This window comes from Motacilla alba, chromosome 1A (assembly GCF_015832195.1).
Source record: "Motacilla alba alba isolate MOTALB_02 chromosome 1A, Motacilla_alba_V1.0_pri, whole genome shotgun sequence".
Lineage (NCBI taxonomy): Eukaryota > Metazoa > Chordata > Aves > Passeriformes > Motacillidae > Motacilla > Motacilla alba.
The window spans coordinates 62,442,158-62,461,837 of record NC_052031.1 but is presented as its reverse complement, the minus strand read 5'-3'; the positions used below and the strand labels follow the sequence as shown (position 1 = coordinate 62,461,837).

The window sequence follows — 19,680 nt, the reverse complement described above, 5'->3', positions numbered from 1 at the left end:
TTCCCACTTATTTTACCTTCTTTCCATGAATGCAAGGATAGAGCTTATGCAGTCATATGTCCTAAATTTCTCTCTTTCCTAATTCTGAATTTTTGCTGCTTTTAGGAATAAGAAAGTAAGCAACTTTTTTTGAGCAAAGATGACCTATTCAGGAATTAATATTGGGAAAGTGAGAGCAAGACTACAAACAGCTAAAACTGGGAATTTCCAGTTTAATGGAAAATGCTGGTATTTTGATTATTCTGAACCAGAACAAACTATTTCAAAATTTCCCACAAAGCAGAAATTAAAAAAAACTTTTAAAATGCTTTAAAATGTTGAAACACATTTTGTTTGAGCTTTTTAGTTTTGTTTATTTAATATTAATTTTCATATTTCGTATTTTTTTACATTCATAACTATGGCTCATCTCATGACACAATTAATGTGTGACTTCCATAATATAGTATATTTTTTAAAAATTTAATTGTTCAAATTGTGAACAATTATAACCAATAGTTGATGTATATTTCATTTGAGTAGAAAAATATGATCAATATTTGGCTTTCTATTACTCTCAGCATGTTTTTTCAGAAACCAAAGAAAACCCTGTGTTAATATAAAGATATCAAAACAGTAGCTACTTTCATTAATGCTGTACATCAAAATTTTGAAGTAATTTTATTTTATTCATCACAGCATTTTCCCCATACGCCATCAGTTTAGAAGTCCATGGGTTAATTTTGATCTGTTACTAACATTATTTTTTTACCACTGCTACCTATAAGCCATCATTCTGGACTTTCTCACACATCCAACCTGCTCTTGAAGCACTCGTGTTTCTTGATCAGCAAATACAAAGGATTTCAATTTATGTTATCCTCCCTAAAACTTAATCATGAAGCTTGCGCTCTCCCTGTTTCATCCAAATGAGAAATTGTTTTTCATGGCACTGCTTTCTCCTTGGTGTCTCTTCAATACTGACAAAGCAATGACCGCTCAGTCTGCATGCCCTCATCCTTCCCATCAAATTTGTTACTTGTATTTCATCTAAGGATGATGCTGCTTGGGTTACCATTATTAAAGGTGTTCGAGGCTTTTTTTTAAAAAAAAAAAAAAGTTCTTTAGCTCGAATCAATTAGCAAAAAAAATTTTTTTTTGACTTCTCAACTTTTAATTTGATGAAAGAAATTTTCTACCATACACTTGACTAATCACTAACTTCAAGACAGAATTCCATATTAATGAAATACTCCCCTTCATCTCTTCCTCCAAAGACAAATTTGTCTTGGCCATTTTATATAATGAAGAACAGCTGGTTGCCAGCCACTGTGTTTATTGCCTTCTTCCATCCTCTACTAAACCATGCCCTATCACCCTTTTCAGTAATATCTGTTATAGTGGTGATAACTATTACAGTGATTCTATCTACTAGAGTGTTTCTGTCTTCGTTTTCTATAGGAAAACTTGTAATCCCACTGGAAAAAAAAACAAACAACAGCTACAAATAATTGCATTTGGCATGAGTGATCTAACAGAGAAGAATGCACAACAAAGGCACACTGGTTCAGGCGTTTTCAGGCATTTTGGCAATGTTCCTACCTTTTAGGAAAGGATTTAAGTGGGGACAATATATTAATTAGGAAAATTGCCTATTTTCGTGTTTGCTGTCTTCTATAAAACAGAGTTGTCACTGGAAAAACTGACACATGAGATCTATAGCATTAGAGCATGTTAGTGAAATCACTGAAGTATTAAAGTGCAAAATATGAGGGTCAGGACACATAAATACACATAAATACCTGATTCCATCTCTCACACATTTCATATATATTTGTGGCTATTATAATACTGAAGGTTATACTTAAGAAGCCAAACAAGGATAGATGTGCTATTGCCTTTTAATGTAGAATCAAAATCACACATTCCAATTAATAAACTTTTTAAATCTGTACATCTTTTGTAAATACTTTAAAAACCACCATAAACTCTGTCATTTACAAGTGCATTTTATTTAAGGGAACATATACAACTGCATAAGCATGCAGTCACACAGAACTTTATTGTAAGTGGTTAAAAAAGTTATATTTAAAAAGGGAGAAATGAACCAACCTCCAATAGTTAACTGACTGCTATACTGACTAGAATACTATCACCAGCATGGAAGCTATATTTAGGAAACTAGTGACTCCCAGATTAGTATGACCTAAGGGATTTTTAATTTTCTGTTGCAAAAAAAAATGTCTTTTTGAAGAAAAGCACTACACTAAGTCTAAAAATCCCTAATGGAAACCTTTCTTGAATCTCTTCTGTTTTCCTGCCTTTTTACAATACCACTCTAAAACAAGAACCAAAAGAAAGAAGTGAAGTGGGACAGAACCTTGGGTTGGTCAGGGGCGTTGAGAATGGCTTTGTGGGAAGACCCAGCATTACCACTTTAGAGACCCTATGACTCTCTGATTACCCTGAGAGCCCAAAGCTGAATCTTCTACTGCTTGCTGCTCTCATCACCAAGAGAAGCCTGCTGAAACCTAGGAGAAAGCAGGCAGTGAGGAGTGAGAAGAGCATTTGAAGCCCGGGCAGCAGGGAGGTTATGGGAGGTTATGGAGGAGTGTATTCCTTCTCTTAATTCCTTCTCTTATTTAGGAAGGAAAAGGCAGAAGTGTGTGCACCCATCTGTAGTACTGCAAAAAGGGAAAAAAAAAAAAAAAAGGTAAAGATTTTCAGTGCTTTCTAATTTGTCTTCCCACATTCTTCTCTAAGGCTAGTGGAATGAGTGATACATGTCCTGCGAGTTGCAGCAGGCTTCATCAAGGTATGTGCAGAATGGTACCACCACTCAGTGACCTCTGAAATGCAGAGGGGAGAATAAAACAGAGCAGAACGTTAAAGCACAGCACCTGCAGTACAAATATGTATCAGAATACTTGAAATATTAGTATTATCTGAACTTACCTCCAAGCCCCCTGTGCTTCTGCCATTATGGTACTACATTAGAAGAAATCCCTTCCAAAGATTAATCAGCTTAGCTAACCATACAGTGTTTAAAACTGCACAGAGCAGAGTATTAGCCATTCACAGAGGATACAAATACCTAAATGTGTCCTTTCTGCCTGGCAAGCACCCTATAGTTCAAGGTGGATCTGAAAACTGACAACAGATTTGGGCCAACATGATGTCAATTGTCATTTTCAATAATAAAGTACAGCTAGCACCTCAGCATGCAACCCTCACTTAGTGGAAGCAGACAGGGACAAAATGCAATGTTCTGAAAGAGCTTTTATGGAAATCAGGCACTGCTAGTGACATGTGTTTGGTCTCTGGAGCTGCAGCCTTGTTTAGCCCTCTACTTTTAAATGCCATCTTCCAAACTCAAAGGGTAACAAGTATAAACTGTGCCTATAAAACAACATCACAACTTTATTCTCAATAGCTAAGTATTGAAATGCAAGCATACATTATAAATAGAAAAACAGCTGGCTTGGAGCGCATTGCAAGCCACTAACACAGTTGAGGGATTTGAATGACATCATAACCCGTGAGAGCATGTTGCTGGCCAGCTGGTGTTATTTATAATATACTCATAATTGAGGAAAAATAAAAAGGCAGAAGTTAGGTATTGCAGAACTAAAAAAGTCGAATTCTCTCTTTCCCAGTGTCATTTAAATTGTTATCAAGAGAAATTCAAAGATTACTACTAAAAGGGGGAAGGGGCCGGGGGTCACCACTTTATAATTACAACAGCAGATTTAAGATTAATGTAATGGAAGCCCCCCAAACTGGGATACTTGAGTTACTATATTCATAGTGCAGTAAGTTCTAGGAAATTACATTATTTCTCCTGTGTGGTTGTTGAAACATCACAAAGCTATTTTGCCCTATTTACAAGTAGTTCGCAACAATTCTGTAATTTTTAGCAAATTACAAACTGCTATTTTAGGGTTAATCACAGGGAGAGCTGGAGGTTTTAATTGGTAGTCAGCATATAGGCGTGCCAAGTTTAATAATGTAAAGACACATTAAGGGAAAAGTAGATAACTGCCTGCCTGCCTTTTGGTACTATATAAATAAAATACCTATGCTGCTATGCATAAATAAAATGTGTGAGTGCATATATACACAAAGGTATGCATATATACAAACATTGCCCATAGGTATTTAAGTTTTCATATATTTGAAATGCAGACACACACACACACACATAAATACAAACGCACACACAGCTACCTGAAAGTTAACCAGAATACATTTTCTTATTTTTCATGGCAGCACAAGCTCTTTTTTGTCTGCTAACCCCTCAGTCACTAATTCACATTCTTTTAAAGGGAAAAAAATATGCTTCTGTGCTCTAGTTTTAAAATGCAAAGGTATGATGTTATTTGTCACCATGCCCAAAAAAGTCCTTACTCGGTAACTTTGCCAGAAGAGGGAGAGAGAGAGAGGCAAATGCTCCCCCAGCTGTTTCCTGTCTACAGTGTCTGTGTAATGTAGATAAATGTGAGGATTTTCTCTAAATCCCTCTTCTGTTTGCTAAATCTCACTGTCACTGCTAAAATCAGAGCAGATAGAGCCTGCGCAATGGAATAAAGTCCTCAATATTGAAATGTGACATTGCTCTCAACATCTCACATCTCTCTGGATTTCTTTTTTCTCATCATTACTGCTAACAAATTCATTTCCAGACTTTGCACTTTCAAGAAGCAATGGAAAAAATCAACAGTCTTTCAACACAATTAGTTAAGTGCTGCTTGTGTGATTTCTTGAAGGTAAATCTTTATTACTATTTCAAATATTTTTTAGTTTTATTTTGCTGTGTATTGTCTGCTGCTGGCTTGAGGAGTATTGTGCACTTTTCAATAACATTATTTTAGAACTGAGAATTATTTATAAATTGCTGAACATGCAATTTAATATGATCTGGAAAATGGCTGTATGTAATAGTTGCAATTACATAGATAACTGTAAGGGTAAACTATTGCAAATACATGTCTTAAATTTCACTTCTATTCAGAGAACTTTGTAATATTTCAGTTATGTCATTATTAAAAGGTCCACTTACATCATTGTCTATATTGTTAATGAATGCTTCTGAAAACAAGAACTTTTAGCTATTTTCTGCAGGTGCAGGGTTTTATAGGAAAAAAGGTACTATTCACATGTTAAGTTTCTGCAGTTTTATTATACACAATTATAGAGAAAATGTTCATGCTTTCACAAGGAAACTTTTAAGGGATGTTGTCACTGCAGCAATTTTCTGGCAGCATCGTGGCATTTACTTGGTTTTTGCTTTCATAAATTAAAAGTAAATGAGAAGTTCAGTTTGTTTTCTACATTAGAAACCAGCTGCGACTCTTGCTGACCTTGCATATTTGTACAGCTTAAGCAATTGTACATAAAGAAAATGGAAATTCCTTTACATGTTCATCTCCAAGTTTTTCCTTCTAGGGAGGGCTTTCTCAGGAAAGTTTGCATGTGAAGTTTGATGTTATGACCCTATAATTTCTGCACAATAATATAAACTATCTTAAGGTAAATTTGACTTCAGTAGGTGCATTGACCTCTGTTTCTGTCAATTGGCTCTAGTCCAACTTTCCATTATCTGCAAATTTATATCCTTCAAGAACTTTTTTTCCCCTTAGTATTTTGCAAGGATATTTTTATAGTTGAAAAAATTATCTTATTTTAATTGCTTAGGGCCTAATCATTTTTTAAGTTGATCTTACACTTAAAACACACTTATCTCATTCCTTAATGACCTAATTACAGATCTGTAATTGCAAGGGATGATATCATTCCCTTAATGTATAAATGGGCATCCTTTCCAATATACTTGAAAGAAGAAGGGTTGGTTGGGGTTTTTTTTTAAGTATTGAGCAAGGCACTAAGAGACATAAAAGTAATGTGCTAGTTCCTCAGCTGTGCATCCTGCCAAGCTTCCTTGGAATCAATGGAACATATTGATTTAGGTTAGCATGTAGCCCAGATTCTTTGCTCAAAGTTAACAGTATTTAAGCCCTGAACCACTCTAGAGTATATATGCTTTATTTATATAACAATTACCAGTGAATACTGGTATTTCATAATAATTGCACATTTCTACTATGGGTTGATAATCAGGCCCAACCCCTCTGGAATAAAATGTAATTTTGGATATATAACTCTTGATTTCTTGCTGCAGCATATAGTCTCCAAAAAAATGTTGCCTCCTTCACGATACTTATAATTCTTGCAGATGTTCTTACATGTTACTGAAATGACCAAGCATGTGAAGAATTCTTTTGCACAACTTGTGTCAAGTGATAATTTGTTAAATGAAAGGGACTTACATAGAAGAATGAAGAAGTGAATGAGATGTAGAGTGTTCATATATGACATTCCTTTGTAGTGCTACTCTTCTGGACTGCTAAAAGAGGAATGTAGCAAAAGCTGGCTATTTTACTGAAAAAAGAGGAAATTCCAGCTGTGAAAATATGGTCAGTTATTCTATGCAACTAAAAGAAATGCTTAACCAGGCTCATCTTGAACCTGTATTCAATTTCCTAATGTAATTAGATGCTTCGATAAACCCCACCCACACACCAATGCCTTTTCTTTTAAGCTCTCAACTTTCTAGTCAAATTGGGGATAATGTAAGTACTCTGCTTGATTGTAGAGAACCTGAAGCAATATTGGATTACAACTTTGTATTTTCTTAAGAATATTCCCCTCAGATATAAAGGGTCACTTGGATTTTATCACAGGCATATTGAATCAATTAATGTTGTCTTTAATTAAAATGATGAAGTAAAGTTAAAATTTTAAACTATGTTTTGGAATTAGCTTTAATGAAACAGTACTTAATTTATCAAATAATTGATTGAACCCTAGAAACATGTGAGTCTGTTTTCTTTTCTGTAAAGTTTTTACTTGTTTGAAAGTTCTTGACTGCTGTTAAATTTGGAGATAAAGTTAGAAATTCTCTGTGGTTTATACTGTGCAGCCTTTTTTGGCTTCCACTAAAGGAAAAACAGTAGATAATCTGTTTTGTCGTAGTTCAGTGCTGATATTTATCTGAAAATGCAAGCCAGCTGAGAAGTCTTGAAAAATAAAAAATTGTTAAATGTCTAAAATTTATGTTTATTTCTGAACCAAATGTTATACGAGAACAAATTGTTAAATACATAATGTTCTTGTATTTGTAATGTCTTTCAGCTTTCTGAGGCAGTGTGCTAAACAGCTTTCTGCTTTACCTCCTCAGAACTGGGAACCATCTTAAACTGCAGGTGCATCACATTTATCTTATAAATTCAAAAATATGGCAAAGGAAAAAAGAAATTGTTGTTAAGATATGGAATCATTACAGGAAATAGTGCCTCATGTTATCATCATTCATTTATAATCTGATCTTTCTCCATCTGTCATTGAAGTCATGACCATGCATTCGAGCTTGTTGGGGTTTGCATGGCAAAGTTGGCTAAAGACACTTGTGAATGGGAAAATAACTCTTCTTTTTTATGCTATATCATGGGATTTAAAATTATTCATTATTTTTGCAGTGGAAATAAGAGACTCATTGAGCAAGGCACTAAGATCTCTTGCCAAGAAAATAAGAATTCTTAAAAATTATTGACTAAAAAAGGTTCCATATCCCACTGGATCAGATCCCAATTGATCAGAAAATGGATAACTTTATCTTTTTTTCAAAAGTTCAGTGAAGAAATATTAAAGATTAAATGGTCCCTGAAACCCTGAAAGAAACTTTTGGGAAGATGAATCATTTTACTTTCAATTACTTTGCACTAGACTGATAACACAAAGCAGTTTAAAGCCAAGTTTAACTGTATGTGGAAGACAGATTTGTAACTTCTTACCTGACTGCAATGCTAATGTTAACCTTGAAAGAGAATGAAATTAAATGCAGATTTACACCTTTCAAAACTATCATTTTTGGCAAGTGATCTAAACAAGTTCAAAATATGCATTAAGCACATTACTCAGTGTCCTGCTACTATACATAAATAGCTTTTCCTAATATTAAAAGAAAAAGCTATCTTCTTTGCATGTTGGGTAAGAAACGTTAGATGGACATAAAGGGATAAATGGAAAGTGGATAAATGGATTGGTGCAATTTTACACCCATTGAGACCTGGCCTTTCTTCAGTCATAAGTACAGCAAACAGATAGTTTGTAACCAAATGTAAATGAGAAAAGAATTATCACCTCTGTATAAACCTCATGGCCACAGCTGCCTATGAGGGTATCATGAAGGTCAATGAAGTATAGCTGCTTACAAGAAGTAAAAATAGAAATCTTTAATGGTTTAAAACTCACGCTCCTCTTAATTTCTCAAATGTTTCTCTGCTAGTAACAGGGAACTGTAAGAGTCACTGAATGTGGTCTTCTGCTACAGAAGATCCCACATCAACTCCTGTAACTTTGGCAACTTTGGTAACTTGCAACATTTTTGGTCTGTCCTGGTGTTTTCCCTTCAAAGGTGGCTGGAGAACTACGGAGTACTAATAATGAACTATTTTTCTATTGGGCCCAATTTCCTTACAGCAGGTTTAGAGCCATTTATTTTGTGACAATGTTGATTTTAGTTTAAACAGCCCTTCTCCATCATATGCCACCCTCATTTCCCCCAATACATTGGCAGGCACCTGTCATATTCCCTCTTAGCTTATCTGGTCCGAGACAAACCCATTCAAGGTTGTTTTCTTTATTTATATTATTCTAGGCTTCCCTTACTCTGTCTATTCCACTCTTCCTTATTTTGCTTTCCAAAAGCAAATATGAGTCATAGATACTACAAGGTTCCCTAACTAGATGTGATTGCGAGTATTCACCAGAATAAATAAGCAGTTTCCAAAATACATAGACTAGAACATGTAGGCAGTTGCAAAATCATGGGGAGATGTTTCCTGATACCATGCTTATTGTCCAAGAAATCACAGTACATATTCAATCTCATTCACAAGGGTGCAGGGGTCATTTTTTGTAAGACTCTTTGGGGAAATTCTGACACTGCTTCTGCTTCCTTGGCAGGTGAAGATGCACACTGTGTCCTACATCCATTTCTTCTACCTTGGCCTGTGTTTGCTTACCTTAACCAGTTCTGTTGCTGCTGGCCCGGAAACACTCTGTGGTGCTGAGCTGGTTGATGCTCTTCAATTTGTGTGTGGAGACAGAGGCTTTTACTTCAGTAAGTCCACCCTTTCTTTCATTTAACAGCTAAACACTTTCATGTAATCCATTGGAGTCTGCAACTGCTGTGATTGAGCTTAGCTATGATCATCCAGGCTGCCTACTAGGACTGGTATCCTATACCTGGAAGATGCTCAAGCCTTCAGTTACCATAAAGCCTCAGTGTAGAACAATGTTGTGCCTGTGTTAAACTTCTCTGACTTTCTGATTATTTTTTATTTTCAGATTTGTTATTGTTTTTCACCACTTTCCAGCTGTTGCTATTTCACCTGCTGTGTTCCTGCTTTCCACTGACCTGTCACTGAAATTAAATGAATGAGAGCACATACTAAACCCAATACACTCATGAGGCAGAACTACATGTACCTGTTATGTCAGACTACTAGTACACGCTTTTTCATATCAAAAACACACTAAGCTTCAACATCTGGTTTAAACAAAATGAAGAGCTGGAAGGCAGCAAGCAGAAAGTTACTGCATCCAAGTACACACATGCTTCATCATTTAAATACAGGTGGAGGAAAATTCATGCATGGTGAGATAATAAACATTAACACCAGTACAGGCAACAGATAAAATTAACTCTGCAATAGTGAGGATCAAGAAATACTCAACTTTTATGTAGTAGAAATCTATTTCTGATTTTCAGCTATTTGCCACTTAAAAAGTTAATGAAACTTTTAGTTAGGAATATATTCATTCTGAATACATTCATTAATACATTTTTTCAAAACATGACAAAATTTGTGCTCCTGTAGCCTCTGAAGATGATACTTTTAATAATAATATGTGCTTCTCTGATATCCTTGATATTCCTTCATGGCTGAAGCTTTTTGTCTTCTATTGCTACCATTTTTGGTTTTCCGATCATACCCACCCTATTCCTATTTATTTCTATTCATGGAGTCACTGCTTTCAATGTTTTCTCCTTGCTTGCAATAAAAACAAATTCAGACTCTTGCACTTCTAAATTACAGAAAATTCTAATTTCTTCAACATATAAATTGTAGAGATTTTCACTATCTACTTGTCACATTTTATTAAAGTTCACTTTTGGACCCTATCCAAAAGTAATCCACTATTCACAAAAGAACCCTCCTTTTCTGTATTTAACACCTCAACTCTTGTGAATAAGCACCTACTCCAGGGTGCTGTTTAGCTTAGTACTCTGGTGCTAAACACAGTATTAAAAGTACTGGAATCTCTCCTATAGGAATTTACATTTTCCAACAAACTCATCAGGTGTTCATTTATACACCAAAGTCGGCTGCATTTATTAGCAGCAGAGTTAGGGATTATTTGAGTGTCCTACAAATGTTTTATTGCTGGAGTGCGTGTAAAGACTCTCATCTCCCCCTCCTGTTTCTGCACCAGAAAATAATGAGACAATACATCCTTAGAAGAGCAGAGCAATTGTTCTCTTACTGTGTACATATCTCAGGTGTTTCTCTACCAGCAAAATGTTTGCTGCTGGTTCAGAGACCTCTCATGCTTGCTTTCCACAAGAGTAGCTGTTACTGCCCAGCAATCAGACCTACTGTTAGGTGTACTTTGTGATCCTCAAGGTAAGAGGTCATGTGAAATGCTAATCATTAGCAATAACTCTCTTTGCTTTCAATCTCAGTCATTTAAAGGTTTCACAATCTGTTTCAAACCCCTAGCCTAAGCTAGGTCATCCTTAATTTAAAATACTGTGATGGGTTTCCAATGTTTCAAAGGAGATCGTTACCTTTGCAATCTTGACCTTTGCCTGCTGTCAGTTTAGACTTTCTCTCTAGTCTTTGTTGTTTTCTGACATTCTGAGTTTTCCTGAGTTTACTAAAAATAATGTGGCGACATCATAAATGTCGACCTTGTTTTCTATGGAAAACTATAGAAGGTTTTACTCATGAATGGCCACCCCGTTTTAGGAGTCTTGCACAGTTGCAATCAATAGCCTGCAGTTGCAGCATTCAACAGGAATGTTATGAAGCTGACATGTATGTGGCCCTGTGGATGCCAAATAATGTGTGTGCTCTACCTGGCTACTTCTTGTATAAGGAAGAAATTGAATCTGTTTTAACCCTCTCTCTCTTATATGTTAGAGTTCAATCTAAAATACAGAACTAGAGAAAAGTAAGCCCACTAACAGTGGTAAAACAAATTGAGATCCTCATATCAAATGTACTACAGAATGCAGCATACTATTAGAAGTTAAAAATGTTGCTTGATTTCTTGGGACTTTTTAAGAATGCCACATCATTTGCAGAGGTAAAAACCCAATAAAATTTTTCTTTTGTTGTAAAGAGTATGTCAATAAAAGTAGTATTTTAAGCCTTCTTTTCTCATACTCTGGTTGGTTCCTTTAAATAAAGTATAATCAATGGTAGTATTTGCCTTTAACTTGCACAGGAAATAGCTGTGAAGAAAATTTTTTTCTTCCATCATTCTGTATTTCACTAGAGACTCCAAATATAAAGAATACCTTTTGGCTGAGGTGGAATTCCTGGTTCAGAGTCAAGGTCAAAGCTTCTGAATATTCCTTGGGAGTTGTGGGTGGAAGTGAAGATAGAAATAATTGTATTACTTTCTGTTGAAACTCTGTACTTCCCAGCCACAAGGCTATATCTATGGCTAGGACTGGAAGACAAAAATTCCCTTTATATAGTCTACTCTGCCTAACTTTCTAGCTATAAAAGGAAACTCTTTATAGCTTCTGAGGAGATGCCCCAGCTGCTTACCACACACAAGGAGAAGTACTGACTTCAAGAGAAAGTAAAATATGATTTCTACCACTCTCTTTTATCTTGAGATAGACTGACAAGGAGCATTTTTCAAAGTTTTTAGAGGAAAACACAGCACAAATCCTCAAATTGAGCATCTACTTTTTTTCCTTGGTCACATTTAACTCCAACCAGCACTGGCTACTCCTCAGACAGCTTTTTGTTTCCTATGATTGACCAGAGAAAAGCAGATTGTTGCCACCTTTTACCTAGGGACATCTTTCTAGGAGAACTTCTGCCCCTCAGGTTCATGTGTGCTAGGTTTTGTTAGGAGAAGGTGACAGAGAACCCAGCCACAGCTACAAAAGTGGCTACACCTAAACATGGCTTTTCTCAATGTTTCTCCAATCTCAAAGCCTCTGGATCCAACAGTCATGAAGCCAAGTGGGATGGCTTCGACATTCACTTAAATTTTAATGTCCAGAAAGGTCTACCATGGTAGGCTCATTGCAAAACAACACTGAGAGGAGAGAATGTTGGAAAAACTTAAAGGAGAAATTAAAGGAAACTTACAAAATTGAAAGCCTAAGAGGGGGGAAATTTTTCTTGAAATAGTCTAGTCTTATGATAGGAATTTACTTGGTAGATTACTCAAAAAAAAATCTTCATAAATGTTGAATTTGCTGAACAATCATTCATTCTTGCTCATGCTGTTTTCTCAGGGCTATTACCATCATGAGATTGAGTAGTTTGTTCTAAGGAGAAAATGCTTTATTCTTTTTTATCTAGTTTCTTCTCCTTTGAAAACATACCTTTTCCTTTTACAATAAACACATAGCACTCTTGCTAACAATACACAAGTGCCAATAAAGAAACAAATTTCTTGATTCCTTAGACATTTTCAGTCTTCTAATTTCTAAAGCCCAAGTTAGATGGCAATACTTATTTGAAACCATGACAATCAACTTCATTAATTAAAACTCCACCTTTTTTGTTCTGCTAAAAACACTGCTTTAGTCTTGTGGTGAATCTTCTGAACCATCACTTGCATAAAAAAGAAAAGAGCTGAATTTAGGTACCTGAGACATGGGAGTTCCTCTGATATTCTTCAGAGAACGGAGAATGATCTAGCACAAGATTCCATGTGTAAAGCGGTGAATCCCATAAAAGACGGGCTTTTCTGGCATCCAGCTTAATGTTCCCTGTGTCAACTGCTTTGAGGAGAATTACTGCAGATTTTTACTACATTTTTTTTGTCCACTGAGACAATCAAAATTGTGTGCTGTCCTTGGGAAAATCCCCAGCTGTGCACAATGTAAGACTATTAGTTTATAATCATCAGAAAATCAGGATAAGCCCGTGAACATAATTTTGGGTAATGAGAGCTGTCATGAGATCCCATTGCTTTGTAGAACTAAGGTATTTGTGGAGGAATTGCTGCCTTAGAAAAGAGGAAACAAGTAGCAGAGCAATAGGCAATTACGTTTTGCTTCTCCCATTTCCCTCTAGTTAAGAGCTTCTTGTTTACTTCAGGAAGTCTGCTTTTAAGATGTTATTAAAGTTTCTAGGCCTGTCAAACCTATCAGCATAATTACAAGAGATAGCATGGCACTCAGTTCTTTAAGTACTCCATACCTGTAGGAGCTATGAGTCATTAGCTCCTCTCTGCATCCCTGATTGAAAGGAATGTTAATGTTAGAAGCCCAGCAGAGGCATGCTGAAAAGCTGCCACGGACACACACAGACTCTGGTGTCACTGACAGTCTTACAAATCTTTGCAAACATATGCTGGTCATCTTGGCTGTGTTCACACAGCAAGATCTGAGAGTGTTTTTAAGTTCTTTGGTCTGGCTACGTGCCCCATTCATGTCCAAATATTGTATCTATGGAAGATTTGAGTGTATTCCTCTATCTATCCCTTGGCTCCTTACCTCTTACAAGAAAGCTAACCTGGAAAGGAGCTCAGGTGTGCTTTAGCCAAGTCTGCAGAGTCAGTGCTCAGGGAACCAGAATTAAAGGCACAGCTACTGATGTATCTGTACAAGAAAGAAAAGGAAGAAGAAGCCAGTTCTGGCTTCTGGAATGATACCACTGTATAGCCAAACAGCTGACACAAGTTTGATGTGTGCTTTGTTGCCCCTGATAGTAAATATTGAGGAAGATCTCTGAAAATAAGCCAGTCTTTGAAAGAATTTTCTCATTTTTACATTAAGAAAAGGTAAGGAGTTGTTCATAAAGGTTAACCTTAGTTTAGTGAGGTTAATCTCCTTAAGTTACCTCCTTAATAACAGAGAGAGAGGATCTCTCTTTCTCCATGGATTGCAAAGTCTAGGAGGACTTAGCCTCTGATAGACACTAAATTTATTCCCTGCAAACAGGTCTCCTCCACAGCTAGTTCCTCAGGTCACCAAGGATTTTAGAATTTTTCAATCTTTTCCTTAAGGGGGACTGCAGTAGTGATGATAATTTTAATGAAGTGACTGGAAACAAATCCTTGATCAAAATTTCAACAAGAAACATCTGGGTAAAAAGTGCTTACTATGAAAACCAAATAAGTACATTTTCTCCAGAAGTTCAATTTATATATGTCCTTATTAGCTGGTAGACATTAGAGATGTTAATGCTTTTTATGATGTTTACCTTTTTTTTATGCACTAGACCAAGCTTCAAATTTGGTCTCAAATAACAGAAAGCTGTTACTTGACATTTGATTCCCTAACTGCTAGATGTGCATTTAATACACTGTTTAGTCTCATGTTGGATAAAGTTGCTCAAAGAAGCACTTGGCAAGATCAACATTAATTCTTGGCATAGCTGCCCCTCTTACTTTTCCACTGAATCTTAAATACTGAGAAAAATCCTTCCCTGACTTCAGCTCTGGCACATACTCTGTGCAATCAGCCAAAACCTTTGCGTATGGACCTCCTTGTTTGTTCTGGTATCAATAAAGCATTTGTGATTCTTGATCAACAGCAGCAGGAGCCACAAAGCGAATCGTTCTGTTTGGCAGACCCACACGCTCCGTTAATGAAAACCTTTTGCATTTACTACCTGTGCATGGAGGGCATTCCATGCACAGTGCTCATTCCAAGGCAGAAATTCACAGAGCCATTTCTCTAGGGCTTATTCAGCACTTTAGCTCTTAGGCACGTTTCAAACCCTTTCACATCACTGAAAATCATATAGAGACTTGAAGCCACCTTGGAGCTTTGCTAATAAAGGATGGATCTGGACTTGCTTATTAAACCATATCCTAATGTCAGCATTTCCCTGTGACACAAGCTTAATTGTTCAAAAATATGACAACAAATGCAAGAGATAACCAACAGTTAAGTAATATCTCAGTCTAGAAATCAAGAAAAATACCACAAATGTATACTTATTGAAGAAATTATGCTAAATTTATCTCTGGTAATAACCACGGGAATTTCAATGTCAAGAGGAAGGAAAAGCCATTAATTCCTTTCTATGTGGTGCATGTAGTGCAAAACCATTATGAAAGATAAAGCCCAAATGCTGGGTCTAACTTTTAAGTAATGACAGCCATATTTGATGTTTGCATCAGTAAATGAGGTTCTGCAAATAAATATTCTAACACATCCATAGTCTTTGGAGTGGTATATCATATAATGACCAGTGGGTGAGTCCAGCTGGTGGAAATTTACTTAAATTCCTACAAACATCCAGCCTAGTCTGAGATACTTTCTGTGTTTTCTGACTGAGTGCCATATGCAGAGAAATTTTATGTTTCCGATGTCCTTACTCTTACTAGGCAGAGCAGAATGCATTTGCTTTGCTTTTTAATCATGTTAAATCTTTAATAGTTAAAACTGGAATAGCTTCCTCTTATCAAAGAAACTTTCTAGGGCTCATGTGTCTCTTGCCTTTCTTTTTCCTTGAGTCTACAGCATATTTAAATATTTCCCATCTTATTCTGAAATTCAGCTGTGATCCCAGTCTTCCCATTTATGTAATATATCTCTTCTAGAGTAAGAGGATGCTTCCAGACAGCAGGACCTTCTGCTTCCTTATGTGCCCATAAAAGTGTGGAAGTAGGGAAAAAGTGTCCTTTTTAAAAGTTAAAACACTTCATTTGGGAAATTATGACTCACACAAACCTGAAATTATAGGATAATTTTTATACAGAACTATTTGTTTATATTGTTTGTGTCTTTGTGTATTGGGTAGAAATTTATGCAAGGCTGAGTATGCAGAAAAAAGAAGGGATTGGCTCAAACCATTCTGATTCAATCCAGCTCAGCGAACTGCTTTCTTTCTGAAAATAAATATTCTAGGAACACTATTTCTATCTCCAAAAAAGTAAACACTTGATACCCCCAAATCCTATAAACAGCAGGTTCTAAGTAAAACAAATCCTACTGAAAATTGGTTTGACTTCAAAAGAAGGTTCATTAACAGCCATATCCTTCAAAGGCAATGGATAAAATCTTAAATTACGCACACAAACGCTGTATTCTAAAGAAAATTTTTAAATGTATGCTTTATGCAAAGGTATAAAACGTCTAAGTGTCATGGAGAATGTTGTAGGGAAGATGTTCATTCTGCTTGTGGATCTGAAAGATGAGTACATTCCTAATTATGTTTGAAGGCCGTCCCAGACCACATATAATAAATCCAATTTGCAAGAGGGGAATTTTTTTCAGACTTCCATTAACTATACTGAAGGTTTCTTTTAACTCAGCCCCATGAAAACTATTTGATATGAGCTTCTACTCTCATAATGAAAGCTTTACAGCATCTTTTTGTAAGTCTTCATTGATTACTTCACATTGCATGAAAGCTAATAAGGATATTTATTTCACATTAACATAGGAGGTTTAAATTCAATAGGCTTCTTACCTTGAAACTCCTGTGGATAAATAATAATATTGTTGCAATAATTTGTTTCTACATCCCCCAAATTCCTGAATTACTAGTCAACAGGTCTTCCATGAAAAAAACTTAGTTTTTCCTACGTATTTCAAGTCTTATGTTTCTTTCCATTAAAGTTTCCAGCCTTTTACAGACATATTTAGTTTGGCAGGAAGAATCTGGTGACTCATAGACTGTAGAAATTTGAGAGCAAGCTACTGAAAATGTATCTAATTTCTTCTTGTGTAATTTGGGAGCAAGCTACTGATAGTATGTCTAATTTTCCTAGTTTAATCAATTGTATTATTGGCAAATACATGTCCTGAATAAAAGCCATGTTTATTTCTGAAATATATAGCTAAGATTAAATGCAAAAACACCATAGATATTTGCTTTTAGAACACTTCTGGGGTTTTTTTCTAATTGTTTCTGGCATTTCTCTCTGAATCAATGGGCACTGAATGAAAAACAGAGGCACTAGTTGAAACAATTTGTATTACAATCCTACTTACATTTTGGAATTCAGTAAGGTAAAAGCGTTCCTTATGATGCTTTTTGGTGGCTTTTTTTGGATTTTTTTCATATTTTCAAGAGACAATAGAGTGGTAGGAAGCATAGGTGATGTTATTATACCTCCATGATTTATATAAAGACAAAAGACTTTTAAATTCAGACCTTCCTAGACATACATCATTTTAATTTTTCCACATACAGAATGAACTTGCTGAATGATTGACACTCAACAGAGTGTGACCTGAAATAAGGAGATTCTGGTTCAGATTCTGTCTATCTATTTTTGGGTGCTTAAATGAAGATTCTGAGTTAGGAGTCTACTCAAGCTCACCCTGCAGTCAGTGAGAGGACTAAAAAACTTTCAGGGCTCTCATTAAGTTATGAATTTTCCCTAGGACATACTTTTCTTTCTCCACTAAATTAAGCCAGGAAGCTGTAGCAATTGTATTCTCATGCTCGTTAAGTCAGTCGAGTAAAGACCCTCCATAGGGAGCCTAAATTTTGGTGGAATTAATCTGTTTAAAACCACACAATGAACTTCCATGTAGAGGTAAGGATGCACTCATAGAGATCCCATTTTAGATCAAAGCAAATCCAAGCTTATTTTAGCTGCTATGGTATAGTACAGTTAAGCAAAGACCCAGAAAATGCCTTACGCAGGTAACACCAGTTAGAGCTGCTCCCCTAGCTCTTAAAATCTCCCAGGCTTTAGTCTGACTAAGTGTGAATACTGTTGGAGAAAGCACTCCAGTTGGACACAGTAAAAGTGCAAGGGAAAACCTTATCTACCTTTTCTTTCTTGATATAATAGAATATATACTCTTACATGTTATAGCAAGTAAAACTTCTTAATGTTTTATTCCTGCAAAACAAGGTGCACTTTTCCCTGCATAAGTAATGAAGAAGTTTCTTACACTGCTTTTCACACAAGATCATTTCTATTCCTATGAGTATTCATTTCCCAGCAGTTTTTAAAGAAATTGAGACAACAATAATATTTATAACCCACAGAGACAGCTAAATATCAGATGTCATTAAAGAAGGATTTTCTCTGTTAGAGGGCTGTGCCTTCTCTCAGGTTATCATCATGGAGAAAGGACACAGAATGATGCCCAGGCAATGAAGATTCTGCTCAGGCAGTGAGATACTTAGACAATGAAACATTCAAAGTCAGGTTGGATGGGGCTCTGAGAAACCTGATCTAGCTGAAGATGTTCTTGCTAATTGCAGGGGGTTGGATTAAGTGATCTTTAAAGGTCTCTTCCAACCCAAACTATTATACCAGTTGGAAGATTTAAAATATGGCTACTGCCGACCTAATGAGCTCACCTCTAAAAGCACTAATGTGACTGAGCTAAGAAAGAATCCCACCGAGGCTGTAAACCATTCAGTGAGTTAAAACAACAACACAAAGCATCTCTACCTTCCTTATCCCAGGACTCCTCTTCATCCAAGGCAATATGGAAAAGCACAGTACCACTTCAAAGACATTGGCATTTCATGATCTTCTCTAAAGTGATCCCTTTGCAGGGAACAGTAAACAGAGTAGTTAAAATTTCCAAACCATCTATGGCGACAGGAACTGTTGTTTAGGTTGTTTGGACATTGACAATCCTTTTTCAGTACACGTATTGTTTTGAAGCAGAGTAAAAAACAAGCACTAAAATCAAGAAAGAATTATTTGTACTTGCTATGAATAAATATGTATATGACTTAGCTTATTTCAAGGTGCTCTTAATATTGTGCATTGTACTATTCCCAGCTGGTTTGGCTTGAGGAAAATGGGGTAGAAATGATGCTGTCACTTCACATTTGATTCTGCATTTAAAAGACATAAAGGGTGTTTTCATATGAGACACAAAAATTATTTCATATGCTTAAGGAGTTCCACCACTATTTCAGGAATTACATACACTAGATATAATATAGCTATTCCAAGGTTCCAACAATTTTTAAATGGTCAAGAAAATCTGTTGAATAAAAAAAAAAAAAAAAACAAAGGACGACATTTTGCAGAATTTCACCCTTGCTTTTTCTTTTTGCAAAAAAAATAGAATGAAATTCTACAACTGCAGCTACAATGGCATTAAGTCAACTCCCCTAATTTTTCTTTCATAGTCATTTCATTTTAGTTTTTGAAAGCAGTAGGACTTGATGCAATAAAGTACAACTATTTCCTGTTATCACTAAGATGAAGACTAATAAAATGAGCAGAATTCATAAGTGGTGATATTCTTACTGTCTGCTGTTCTTTTCAAATAGAAGTTTATACTCTGATATGAAACAGATGAAATTCAGATCTGTGAAAAAGGACAAAACCTTTTTAATAAATAAGGCTTTCCCTGCCCCCATCAAGAATCAAATAACCTGCAACAAATTCTGAATGCAAAATGATTGTATTTGAATTATGAAACAGGTGGAAATACCTTGT

The 19,680-nt window shown here is 35.8% G+C and overlaps 1 protein-coding gene and 1 long non-coding RNA gene across 6 annotated transcripts in view; one reads left to right on the top strand and one right to left on the bottom strand.

The window, feature by feature from the left end:
- LOC119708253 overlaps positions 1-19,680 on the bottom strand; it is a 100,882-nt gene that overhangs the window by 69,521 nt on the left and 11,681 nt on the right. The window lies entirely within an intron of this gene.
- IGF1 (insulin like growth factor 1) overlaps positions 4,437-19,680 on the top strand; it is a 54,755-nt gene continuing 39,511 nt past the window's right edge. Inside the window, exons 1-2 of the mRNA XM_038154406.1 lie at positions 4,437-4,745; positions 9,004-9,160. Of these exons, the coding sequence (XP_038010334.1) occupies positions 4,683-4,745; positions 9,004-9,160 (220 nt within the window). The 5' untranslated portion in view covers positions 4,437-4,682. The remainder of the gene's footprint in view (positions 4,746-9,003; positions 9,161-19,680) is intronic.